This window comes from Archocentrus centrarchus, chromosome 5 (assembly GCF_007364275.1).
Source record: "Archocentrus centrarchus isolate MPI-CPG fArcCen1 chromosome 5, fArcCen1, whole genome shotgun sequence".
NCBI lineage: Eukaryota > Metazoa > Chordata > Actinopteri > Cichliformes > Cichlidae > Archocentrus > Archocentrus centrarchus.
The window spans coordinates 9,502,626-9,515,553 of NC_044350.1; the positions used below are offsets into that span (position 1 = coordinate 9,502,626).

Consider the following 12,928-nt stretch of genomic DNA (forward strand, 5'->3'; position numbering starts at 1 on the left):
CTATGAATCATAGGAGAAGGACTGTGCTGTTTAATCGATGACACATTCCAGGCATTCATTTACTAAGTTGTTCATATGGGGAACGACTTTAAGTAGTTTTGCTCTGAGCACTTCAGGAAAATGCAGTGCCAGTGTTACATGAAATGAGAACAGTGGCAGGGGACGTTCCTGTAACAGCCTACAGGACTGTTCCAGGGGGTCACAGCTTCTCTCTAGCTGAACCGTATGCACTGCTGGTTTGCTATACCAAACAAACAAACAAACAAACAAAAACCAAACAAAAAAACCTACTTTATTTAAAACACACATGACAGCTGATGTCATATTTATCTTGTATTGGCTGTGAGAAAATGAAAAAACTGCACCATAGATTAGATGTGGCAGTTTCACAACACTGGTCAAGTGTGCACTGAATATCTCTTGATGAGGGTATGCTATGGAGAAGCACAAAGCTTTCCTCCATATTTCACTGGCTCTATTGACTTTGTCAGTTTGCATTATGAGAGCTTTGTGTCATCTACAGGTATTATGTATACACAGGTCTATTTGTCTTCTATTTGCTGTCTACCAGGGAAGGAAGGATAGAGCGAGAGTTAACTTTGTGACAGCTCACAGAAAAGCTAATACAGAATACTGCATAACTTTAAACATTACAGTACATTTGAGGGTGTTGTAGGCATGGTCTGGTCTAATTTTTTAGCTGACATGTAACTAGCTGTGAAAGTGGAAGTGGTAGCAGTTCACTTGAAATTATTTGAGATAAAAAAAAAAAACAAAAAAACAAAAAACAAGATGTATTAGTAGACTGCACAGAGTCAGAGGGCCGTCAGCTATTTCTTGCTAATAGATCCATAAGGGACAAGAAGCAAACAGGGCACTCTTTGGATGTTTTGCATGGATTCGTATGTGTTGTAGCCATGCAAATTCTGTCTGATTTTCTGTAGCTGTCATGGACACAATCAATGGATTGCATTGCATTGGTGGTCCTGATTACTCAAAATACTCTGTAAGTCCCATTCACAGAGCACTTTATAAATCTTTAACCACTTGGTATATATCACATTCACACCTATGGGTATTTTAGAATCACTCATTAATGCAATGCTCTTTTGACTGTAGGAGAACACTGGAGTACCCAAAGGAAACCCACACAAGTAGAGGGAGATCATGCAAACTTCAGTATTGCCTCGAGAAGGTTTGAACCAAGAAGTGACATTTCTAACTACAGCATCAGTGAACCACACTGTGGTACAATGTAAAAAAACAAAAAAAACAAAACAAAACCAAAAACAAAAGAAACCCCTCTGTAATTTACCACAATTTATTCTATAAATTTTACTGAATTTTTCTGTTATTTTGAAATATGTGAAATATCAATAAAATCATAAAATTAGGCAGTGAATTAACATGTCAAATGTAAAATAATGTGAAAGAAATTACCTGTAAATAACCTTAAATTACCTGTCTTTTTTTTCGTGTTTTCATAGGAACTCCATTATTTTTCCACACAAAAGGACTGTAAAAATACATTCACAAGAGTAACATAATTTCACGAATATATCATGTCTATGTTAAAGATAAAACTGTTAAATTCTAGTTTATTGTTGTAAATACTTATAGAATAGGATAGAATGCCTTTATTTATCTGAAACCTGATGCATTGAGTGCATAATGGCACATTTCACATGGATTTGTCATTTCACATGGATTTTTTCATCAAATAACAGAAATGCTTTGTTGCCTGGAAGTGTTCACTTGAAAAATTGTGGAGAAAAAATTTGTCATTTACTTCCACCTCACCGTGTGTGGGGACAGCAGCCTAAACAGAGAAGCCCAGACCACTCTCTCCCCAGCTATCTCCGCCAGCTCATCTGAGGGAACACCGAGGCGTTCCCAGGCCAGCTGAAAGATATAATCTGTCCAGCATGTCCTGGGTCTGCCCCGGGGCCTCCTCCTGGTAGCACCTCACCCAAGAGGCACCTAGGAGGCATCCTAGTCAGATGCCCGAACCACCTCAACTGGCTTCTTTCATGGAACAGTGGCTCTACTCTGAGACCCCCAACCCAAATGGAGAGGCCAGCTACTGATCGGAGGCAGCTCATTTCTGCTGCTTTTATCTGTGATCTCATTCTTTCACTATTGCCAACTTTTGTGTAAGAAAACTCACTGTAGGCTGTCTCAAAAGTTGCTAGAAGTCACTAAAGGGGCCAAAGCGAGCTCCGGGGAGATGCTGAAGCATACGAAGGGATACGGAGCAAGTGATGTACACAAAACACGGCGACTTCAGAGGATTTCAGGTTTCCAGCCTATTTCCAAAAGTCACTGAAGTCACTGGAAAAACTGCTTTGTTTTGCTTTTTTGAAAAAAAAAAAAAAAAGTTGCTAGGAGGGTCTGAAAAGTTGCTACGTTGGCAATACTGTGTTCTTTCAGTCACTATCCAAAGCTCGTGACTATACACTGTTAAAAAAATTCTTGTGAAATTACAAATAGATAAATAAATGTAAAAAAGCAGAAATTTTCTGTTTCATGAAATCATGGAAGTATTCCAGCTGTCAGTCTTCGGCTCCCATCCCATCTCCCCTCACTCATGAACAAAACCCTTTTGTCAAGTGTTAAACTCCTCCACTTGGGGCAGAATTTATTATTATTATTATTATTATTATTATTATTACAATCCCACTCCCATCTCCCTCATCTCCTGTGAGGGAGATGGGAGTGGGACGTTGACAGACGGACTGGGGCTGTGGCTACAGTGGCTGCACTGGTCTGTTGTGGTGAAGACAGCAGAGCGTGAAAGCAAAGCTGTCAGTTTACTGGTTGATCTACGTCTCTACCCTCACCTGTGGTCACAAGCTTTGGGTAGTGACCGAAAAAACAAGATCACACCTCCTGGGTGCCTCTTGGGTGCCTCTTGGGTGAGGTGTTCTGGGCATGTCCTAGTGAGAGGAGGCCCCGAGGCAGACCCAAGACACGCTGGAGCAATTGTATCGCTTGGCTGGCCTGGGAATGCTTCTATGTTCCCCTGGATGAGCTGGAGGAGAAGGCTGGGGAGAGGAAGGTCTGGGCTTCTCTGCTTAGGCTGCTGCCCTCGCAACCTGGCCCCAGACAAGCGGAGGAAAATGAATGGATGGAGTATGTAACATCTGCAAGTACTAGCAACAGTTAAAAGAAAGTTTGCAGCCTGATCTCCTCTGTGTCCAGAAGCTAAGCAGGATTGGGCCTAGATGGTACTGGATGGGTGACCACCAGGGGGATAATAGGTGTCATTTTGCCTGACTGTATCTCAGGGGGTAGAGCACGTCACCTGCTGGTCGGAAAGTTGGTAGTTCAAGCCCTACCAGCACAAGTTGGCAGGATTAAAAACTTTTTATTTTATTTTTTAAAGAAAAAGAAAATTTCCTTTTGCTAATTGAATTTTTTTGCTGGCCCAGCTGCTGGAATATTTTCATCTTAGAATAGAATGCCTTTATTGTCATTATACAGGATGTACAATGAGAATGGAGAAATACTTGCCATATACAATACAGAAGCAGGGATCCTCCAAACTGTTGTTCTATTTCATATGAAGCACACAGATGTGAGAGTCTATTGACTGATTAATAGACTAATTTGAATAACTTTCTTTCAAACCTCTGAACATATACTTAGAAGGATAAAGGTTATGTACTAGTTTTTTTGCATTTTTGGCCACAGCAGCTTTTATGGGCAGTGGAGAGAGACAGGAAATGGGGAAAGATACAAGGGACAAAACACAGGCAAATTGGCAACAGGCTGGGACTCGAACCCACACCGCAACACAGCATATGTATGTGGTTGCCAACTTTACCACTAAGCCACCCAGGCGCCCTGGTTGTGTACTAGTTGTAACCTCAGTTTAGTGAAATAAGTTGTGATGTGTAGCAGCCGGTTTTAACGCAGCCATTTGTGTGTACAGCCAGTTTTGCCCATCTATATCCAGTCATTGATGAGGTCTGACCAATAAAATGTGTTGTGCTGATGGCACGGGCACTAGTATCTCACTTCCAATGCGGATCAATGGACATTGCCTTGAGGTGCAGACACCATTCTATTTAGGATGATAGCTTGGGGAAAAATCAAGGTGGGGAAGGTAACACAAAATAGAAAATACTCTGGCTAGTCATACCCAGGCACTGTAGTGGGAATAACATCTAAATTGATTTCTGCATCATGGTCATCTTACACATTCCAATCTAGCAGCAAGGTTTGCTATACTGGTTGCTCAGATAAAGGAACGTGTTCTGCCCCCTTTGTGTGCTTATACATCTGTTGCTAGGTTCTGGTGATTTGCTGAAGAATGTATGCTGCTATCAGTTATGCTTTTATAGTCCACACAGCACATCACTCACATTAAATCCTTTAAAGAGATTTCCAAAACTGGAAACACAATTGTCTTTTTAAAGAAAGCTTGCATGTGTTCTTGACACTGTATTCAGTGCGAGTATGGCACCTACGTACTTCATCTGTTGAGGGGAAATGATTGCGTTGAATCTAAATGAGGCATGCTTGGCCCTCCAGGGTGGCTCTGTCTCCTTGTGGCCCAAAGACGGTGCCCTTCACAATCCCTGCTTGCCCTTGTGCCTCTAATTTGCACACCAGAGAAAGAGGCAGCTCATTGGTTGAGAGTGGAATTTGGGAAAGTGGTTCCGTCCTGCAGCCATCAGACAATCACCTTTACCATTAACCCAGACTAAAGACTCTACAGAGACTGTGCTATATGACCTCTCAGTTTCCACCTGACATGGGAGAGAATAGCAACAACTCAGTTTCTGTCTAGTCAGTCCACAGGTTTTGTGTATTTTGCATATTTGCTGTTCTGTGGCATTTTGTAATGACAGAGGACAGAGATTCACTTTCAAATTCAGCAAAAAAGGAACATTTTGTGAGAAGGCCTTGAGGCATGATATAATGTTGAAGAGACTCATCTGGGTAAGGAATGAATATAAATCTTAGCAATTTATGCGTGAAATTTGGTAATGGGTTTAAATTTATTAGATTATGGGTTAATAGAATTTTTTTGTCTATTGCACAGTAAATGGGAGAGTCTTTAGGATTTTTATTATTTGTGAAAGTGTGAGCACAGCACAAGGACTATATTTTTGGTTGTTAGTCATGTTGTGCCACAAGTGTAACACAGTGGAACCCCTCATAAGTTTAAGATTCAGCTTGGAGAGATCACCTAACAGTACTATTTGTTAGAAATGAACCCACATTTACAGGATAAAGTCAATCGATTAGGAAACTCAGGTAACTTAATGGAGAGTGAGAGAAACAGAAATTGCATGAACTTGATGACATGGCAAAACTTTTCCGGCAGTGTGTGGGCAAGACAAATGCTCTAGTTTGCCCTTCCATCATCCAAACTTTAGATAAGTTCACTGCAGATACTGTGTGTGTGGGCAGGTTTGGACTGATGGCACACTGCTTTGTCTCTGGCAGGCAGCCTGGGGGCCAGACCAGTTGTGAACTGTCTATACAATTCTGGACAAACAACATGAAATTGTATCTGACCTCTCCTTAAAAATGCCAAGGTACAATCTTCTCTAGAATCAAGGTACTATCTATCTATCTATCTATCTATCTATCTATCTATCTATCTATCTATCTATCTATCTATCTATCTATCTATCTATCTATCTATCTATCTATCTATCTATCTATCTATCTATCTATCTGTCTAGAAACACTAGAAAACTGTTGTGCTTATTGTGCTAAATTGAATTACACTGTGGTTTTTGTTTTCTGGTCACTCTATGTAAAAAAAAATTAATCAATCAAACAAATAAACAAGAACCGGCTCTTCATGGTTTTCAGATGTGGAAACCTGTGAGGTGTGCTGTGTGTCCTCATCCTGCTCTGTGTCCCAGAGTGAATCCTGTCTGTCTGCATGAAAAAAATCATGGATTATTCAATGTTGCATAAAAAAACTCGCGACATATTCTTATACTCTGTGGCTTGGAACAATGAGTTAACTCCTCACGCTATCCAGTCCAGCTCTTGGTCGTTTATTCAGAAGTGGCAAACAATTGAGAAACTGTGTGTTTACAGCTGCCCCGCTGTGTGGATTCAGTTCTATGAAAAATGCTCTCTGTTTAATGGGAAAGAGTGAACTGTGAAATCTCCCAGGGAGGCTGCTCTGTGACGACATCAGTGCCCCTTGTGGGACATGAAATGTCATGCTCAACACTTGGCCGTTTGTGTATAACATGATGGATTTTTAGTTTGCTGCGTTTTGGGTTGAAATGGGAGAGGAAATAAGGTGAAGAACTGTAAAGGGGCAGAGAAATAAATTATCATTATGCCAGATGCTGACAATCATAGACAGGCTAGTCATTTGGCTGACAAGGGTACTGGTGGTTGGTGGGTATGGCAAAGTGTCATGGGACTAGGACAGTGATGTATTGCATACCCATCAGAGTATGTGCTCATTTGTTACAAACACTGGTGTTGCAGCAGGGAATTGGTGTGTTTCACTTTAAAGTAGACTCAGTTTCAGCTTTGTTTTTTTCTATCACTACAACTTCTTTAAAAAATATATGTCTGATAAACATGTTAGCCCTGACAGTGCTGACACTGTTCCAATTTCCCGAGTCCAATAATTAAAAGGATTAATTCGACTTTAATATAAGACTGCCAGATACTGTATCATTACTTTTCATAGAAAATGGGCCTCAGGTAATAATGCCCAAAGTTGCAGAAAATAGCTATCATCAAGAGGAAGTTTTAGTGTCATTAATGATTTTCGAACACTCTTAGTTGTCCAGCTCTAGTGAATGATCATTATAAAGCTGATATTCACAGTGACTCATGGCCATAATGACTATAATTATAGGCCACAAAGCCCCCACAGGTAAGGAGTCTGCCCTTTCCACAAATTATAGGTTGCTATCCAAAATGATTAAAGAATATGAATGTGATAAAGTGTGAAGACAGAAGTGCTGTCGAAGAGGAGTGGGGCTCTTTATCAAAGCTCTTAAAATCAACCAAGCATTTACCTTCTATGCAGGGCAAAAGTTTGGGTTTTACTTGAGATACCCTTGGAAGTTACAAGTGCAAGTTTTATAAACAACACCGGCCGGCATCTTGTGCACACATCTTGGCTGTATGAAAAGGGTTGTCCTTGCTGTCAGGCGTTGATTAGCCATCCAGCGTGATGTGGTCATGGCTGTCTCCCTGTCTCAGCGGGAGGTCGGCAGGACTTGATGGATGTCTCTCTTTTGAGATTGTACAGTCCTGTGGTGTGGGAGGAGGACCTGGTCCCGCTTATTTATTCATGCTGGGTTCCTTTCTGCTTTGTCTAAAATGGTGCAGGACCTCCCTCCACAGCACGACTCCATCATTTCTGGATAGAGCTAAGCAGTGCATAAAAGAGAATAGGAAAAAGCAAAGAAAAAGCACCTCTTCCGTTTCTGATCCCCAAGCACCTTTTAAGCAAAAAATCCACTTAGAACTGCATAAGCAGGGAGGGAGAAATCTCTTGATTTCTTACACGAGCACTGAATTTGAGGATAATCCTCACAGTACGTCGTTGTGGGATGTCTTTCTCCCAGACTCTGGGTCTAAAATACACACAGAGGCATGGTTAAAAAGACAAATGCACACATAGCTTCACATATTAATTTATGGCAACAAAAAGGCACCCACAGACAGCTCATGTGTATGCACAAACTCCTCCATGGTTTCATTTTCTTTAGCACACACTCAGTAAGACTGAAGGACAGCGAATCCTAATAAATAAGAGAAAACAAAGAGGGAAATGACCTACTGAGGAGGAAAAATCAGGCTCTCTCTCTCTCCTTTTCCATATTCCCTCATGATTCTGGCAAAACCACTGGGAGATTGATGTCTCTGTCTTTTTCATACCTTCTGTGGCTGCTCAGTGAGGCACCAGGCTCTGGAAAACTAGCCAAATTCCTAAATGATGAATGTACACTAGTGCATCCACTGGGACAAGAAACAAATCTAATATCTGCCGAGAGAAGAGGTTGATATTGAAAATCATCTGGAATTTTGCCTGGCCTGATATTGGAAATCCTTATTCTAATTGCATGAATGAATTGAATGCTCTGTTTTGATAAATCCCCTCTGCCAGCAAGGGAATTGTATAAATGAAGCGTCACAGATCCGTTTGTGTTTACTGCATGCGTCTCTCTTGGTGTGCGTTTGTGAGCGTGTCTGTGCGTGTTTGCCCGTAAGTCATTTTCATACTCGTCCTGTGCCGTTCTTGATTGCTTGTTTACTCAAGCAAAAACTCTGTTCACAATGTTAACATATAAAATAAATGAAACTCTGATGAGATCTTCCACCCACATATTACAACATATCAAATAGACATAAGAGGAACATTTTTCAAAATATCAGTCACCTTATGGAGAAATGGGAGACGGCATATCAGTATAGAAAACCATTTTTATTTCTCATAAGGCTGTCCTGTAATGTACTTATAGCTACTGGGGGATAACTATGTTTCTCCTTTGTGACTAATACTTTCTCACTGTCACTTTAAATAAATCATCTCTGGTGTGTGAAAGGGACATCTACATTACAGACACTCTCGCCCATGACCGCTCTCCACTGCAGAAGCGAATTGTCCTATTATGGTCAGAGTTTTTCTCTCTGTATCCGAGTGGAAAGGTCACGGGTGGGTGTTGCTGCTTTCTTTTTGTGAGGCAGTTCTATACAGTGTTTTCCTCAGCTTTACCGAAACAACAAGCATTTTCTGGATTAACCAACAGCACTGCTGAATGACAGAAGTGACCAGAACTTATTTTTATGATTCCATTGTGGCTTTTTCCAGTGCAAGCGTACACTGCAAAGCCTGCAGTCCTGGACGCACTGTACTGTGACAACAACCTCCGGATCACATTCAAGGGTTATTCAGGATTCCAACGTGGGGCTTGAACTCTGTAAATATATTTTTCAGCTTCTTGGATCTGTCATCTTACATGTAATGTATTTATATATGTGTATATATACACAAATTATCTTACATACAAAGAAAAGAAGTGCTCATGAATTTACACTGGGCGTGCCCACCAAATAAAGTCACAATGTTCATCCTGGAGGACAAGGGTGAGGCCATGGGGGCGAACTCTAAAGCCTCTCAGAGATTCTGGTTATAGGCTGCTAGCAGTCACAGCTGACAGTTTCCTCTTTGCAGTCACAACAAAGCCATCCATCTCAGGGAGTGAGTCAAATACAAATGCTTTCCACACAGAAATAAAAATATATCAATGTAATTTCCCCCCTTTGTGCCCTCAGTTCTGCAGATTGCATGTTCAGGTCTATCAAAGTTTGCCAACCTGTTCACCCTCAGGCAAGCGGGGAGAACGTCTTCAAATTATGTTTTAACAACCTCTAAATATCCCCTGCTAAGCTGCTTCAGTTTTGTAGAGGGAAACAGAGTGAGGGAAGAGTAGGTCGGAAACTGGCCACAGCTGTGTGAAAGAGGAGAGTCACCAACATGGAGCTCATTGATCAAACACGGGATTAGTCTGGTTTCAAATCCTTGGCACCACGCGGGCAAAGCTGTTTTATCTGGGTGGATATCCTTTCTATGGTCCCAGGTAATCCAGTCAGCAGCCGTGGATGTAATAGTTTTAGTCCATTCGATGAGAAGAGAAAGGGTGCATGAGGGGAAGAGCCTGGCGCCGAGCCCTGCGATGGGAGCTCTCTGTTAGGTCCTGGGATGAATCTGCAACACAGAGGAGGAAGAGAAGAGGAGAGAAAACACACATATGCTTAGATGGAACAAAGGCATACAAGTGTGTGAGGATTAGACCCTGAGGAATTGCTTCGTTCGCATGTTTCAAAAAAAACGAGGGAAGTCTTTGGAGCTGTGGAGGCTTTGTACAGCTCTGTCTCACCTCCTGGTTTATGCTGCGGTGGAAAACAGAGAGCCTTTATGCGTGGAAACCACACTGAAAATGTATTTGGCATTTATAGGTGTACCAGGATAAATCAGTAAAACTCTTTGCATATGAAATCCTTGTGTGTTTCCATGCTGTGTATGTCTGCTTCACGGTATGATTTTTGCATATTTTTGACTTTATCATAGAGCTTTTTAGCAAGCCCCCCCTCCCGACCTGCTGTGGCACCTTCATTTGGACCTTCATACTCAGCCAGCCAATTTCCAACGACTTGATAAAATAACGCTGGCTTTTTTAAATGGGACTGGGGCCCCTGCTGTGGAGTCTGAGCTGTCTCTCTGTGATTCTGGTTCAGGGACTCTTATTCAGCCCTAGTTGCAGACCTGGACACTTTTCAATGCTGTATTGTGCAGCCTTGAGACTGCTATTGAAAGTCCTGCTTTTCAGCATCCTGCTCATCCTGAAGCTCAATAAAAACTGTGTGCATGATGTCTGCAACAGTTACAGTTGTCGTGTTCCTTGATCTCTTTTTATCGTCGCAACAAAAGCATGAAAGAGTTTCATCACATTTCTGAGTTATTTTACTGCTTTAAGAGTTTACAGTGAGGAAACCTCAAGCTTCGTGCACACTGCGGTGCCAATTAGAAATCCCATAATCCCGTTCAACAAAGAAATGCAGTCATGACATTTCCAGCAGTCTTGGCAGGTAGTAGCCAGGTATGCGGAGGGTGCTGTAATCTATAGCTCACAGTCCATGAACTTGTACACGCCAGTAAGCGAGCCATGTGATTTGATTAGTTTTTCCCACTGTGGGAGTAACAGAAATGTGTACCTATATTCATCCATTCCATTCACGAGGAGGTCTTATGATTAATATCGGAAAACATGTGAAAACATGTGCATCTGAAAACATAATGGAGTGCAGCCATAGTGCTGATAGGCTGTTATTGACGTGACAGAATAATTTAATCCAGTGGAAAAGTAAGAATTTTAGCAGGCCATTTATTTCATTTTTGAGCCATAATTCAATTTCTTTGCAAAACTCTGGGCTGACACAGTTGTAAATGAACATCAGCTCATTTATACAATTTTCAAGAGCCAAGAATCATTTATAACGCTGCCTTTTCCCCCCATCAGAGTGGTTGAATTTGTTCTTACGTGTTTATGGGGATGTTTAGTATTAAAAGATACCACAGTCTGGGACAGAGGTAGGTAGTTCATCATTATAAGTAAAGAAAATCTGTAACATGTCTCCTCTATGAAGCCATATATACCTGATATTAACACAATATCTGTATAAGGAAAATATATTTATGATGCCAGACATTTACGTTGTGCTATTCAATTTTTGCTTGTATTTCTATCCAGTTGCACTTTAATATTTTCTTTTCTCCTTTTATAACTCATACGCTGTAAGTTGCATAATTTTAAAAAAGAGAATTTTATAGATTTTACTTAAAGATGCAGCCACGACTTCCATTAATTTATTAGTGTTTTAGGGATTAGTTTTTAGTGCAGTAGTTTAATTGTCTGACAGAAGCAGCAGCATTGATTGAAAGTTTGACCACAGCTGTTGTTCTGTGTGCTCAGATTTAATATCTCCTCCTTCAGGTCTCATCATCGTGTCTTTCTCTGTATAGATTTGCTGTTTTTTCACCATGATCTTTAAACACAATCTTTTTTCTTAGGGCTCATCTGTTCAGTATTTGCATGCGTATCATCTACTGCCTGGTTACATATCAAAAATTACCTCTGCCAGAACAAAAGCCGTAACAGTTACACCACTGAGGATCACTTTCAGTCTGAAATGCAATCCACCAGAGGTTTGTTAGTGGGAAGAGAAGGACTGTATGCAAATGTTGTCATTTCAACCCACATATGCATGTGAGAGTGACTAAAAGTGTCCTCTGTTCTTTTTTTTGTCCCCTTCAAACCAACAGTGCAGCGAGCAGCAGTGAGACGCTCAAGGATTTCCTGCCTGTTTTCATCTTTGCTGGCAACTTAGGTGTCTGCATTCTAATTTGCCGGGTGCATTAAATTGCAATTTACTCAGACTTCAGTTAGTAAAAAGGCCCAAGGACAATTGCCTTAACAAAAGAATTTAGTGCAAACATAGCCTACCCTTTCCCCTTTCTTGTTTAGTGCTGAACAAATCAATCATGCCTGCTCAGAAACCACTTGAAATAGCACTAAAGAGAACCCTCTGAAAACAGAAGACTCCAGACAAGAAAATACATCAAGATTCATTTAATGTGACATTGACAATGAATAAAGAAAAGAAAATGAGCATAAATTAATCAGTAGCACTTGGAATGAACTCCTTCACCATAACTATGTATAAATATGTCATAAGGATGACAATCTGGGCACTTTTGGCAGTCTGAACTGCATCTGTCAGCTTAGAGTCTCATACTTTTAAAAGAATGTCTTTATTGTATATCTCCAACAAAGCACTGTTTATGATTTGTGTATGATTTGTCTGTTTGTCATCATGATGACATTACACAGGGATGAAGGAGAAAGAGAAGTGTTGTCAAGCTCAGATGGCACAAATCATTCCTGGGTGATGTTGGACTGGATGTGGCATGGTCGTTTGGAGTTCATTTTGATCAACTTCAGAGCGCGATTTGACAAATTAGATAGCGAAGCATCTGCTGGCAGGTCACTTTTACTCTCAGGCTATCTCACAGATGGGCTACATCCTGTCACAGTGTGTTATTTTGCTTGAAAAAGCGCCCTCTGCTCCTTTTATTAAGGGACGTGTGGCATGCTGAACAGCAAGTAAATCATGTCAGCGTAGCTGGAGAGGGAACACACTGTAACGTGTGAAAGATGGTGCTTCACGTAAATGTAATGCTTTGCACTCACTAATCTGAACACTTGATAGTGGAAAAGCTGTGCCTTTATACAGTTAAAACAACTACTGTACATCAATGAGAATTTTTACTGCAGTGTGAAATTACTAGAAAAAGCCATTAAAATTCATCGGATGCGGGATGACGCTCGTATTAGAAATGAATCACATTCCTGCTTTGATAGCG

The 12,928-nt window shown here is 40.9% G+C and overlaps 1 protein-coding gene across 2 annotated transcripts in view; it reads right to left on the reverse strand.

Annotated features, from left to right (window-relative positions):
- Positions 1–7,738: 7,738 nt before the first annotated feature.
- The window catches only part of tafa1b (TAFA chemokine like family member 1b), a 112,256-nt gene continuing 107,066 nt past the window's right edge, over positions 7,739–12,928 (reverse strand). For both annotated transcript variants that reach the window (XM_030729592.1, XM_030729591.1), the window contains one exon: positions 7,739–9,712. In XM_030729592.1, the coding sequence (XP_030585452.1) occupies positions 9,695–9,712 (18 nt within the window). In that variant the 3' untranslated portion in view covers positions 7,739–9,694. The remainder of the gene's footprint in view (positions 9,713–12,928) is intronic.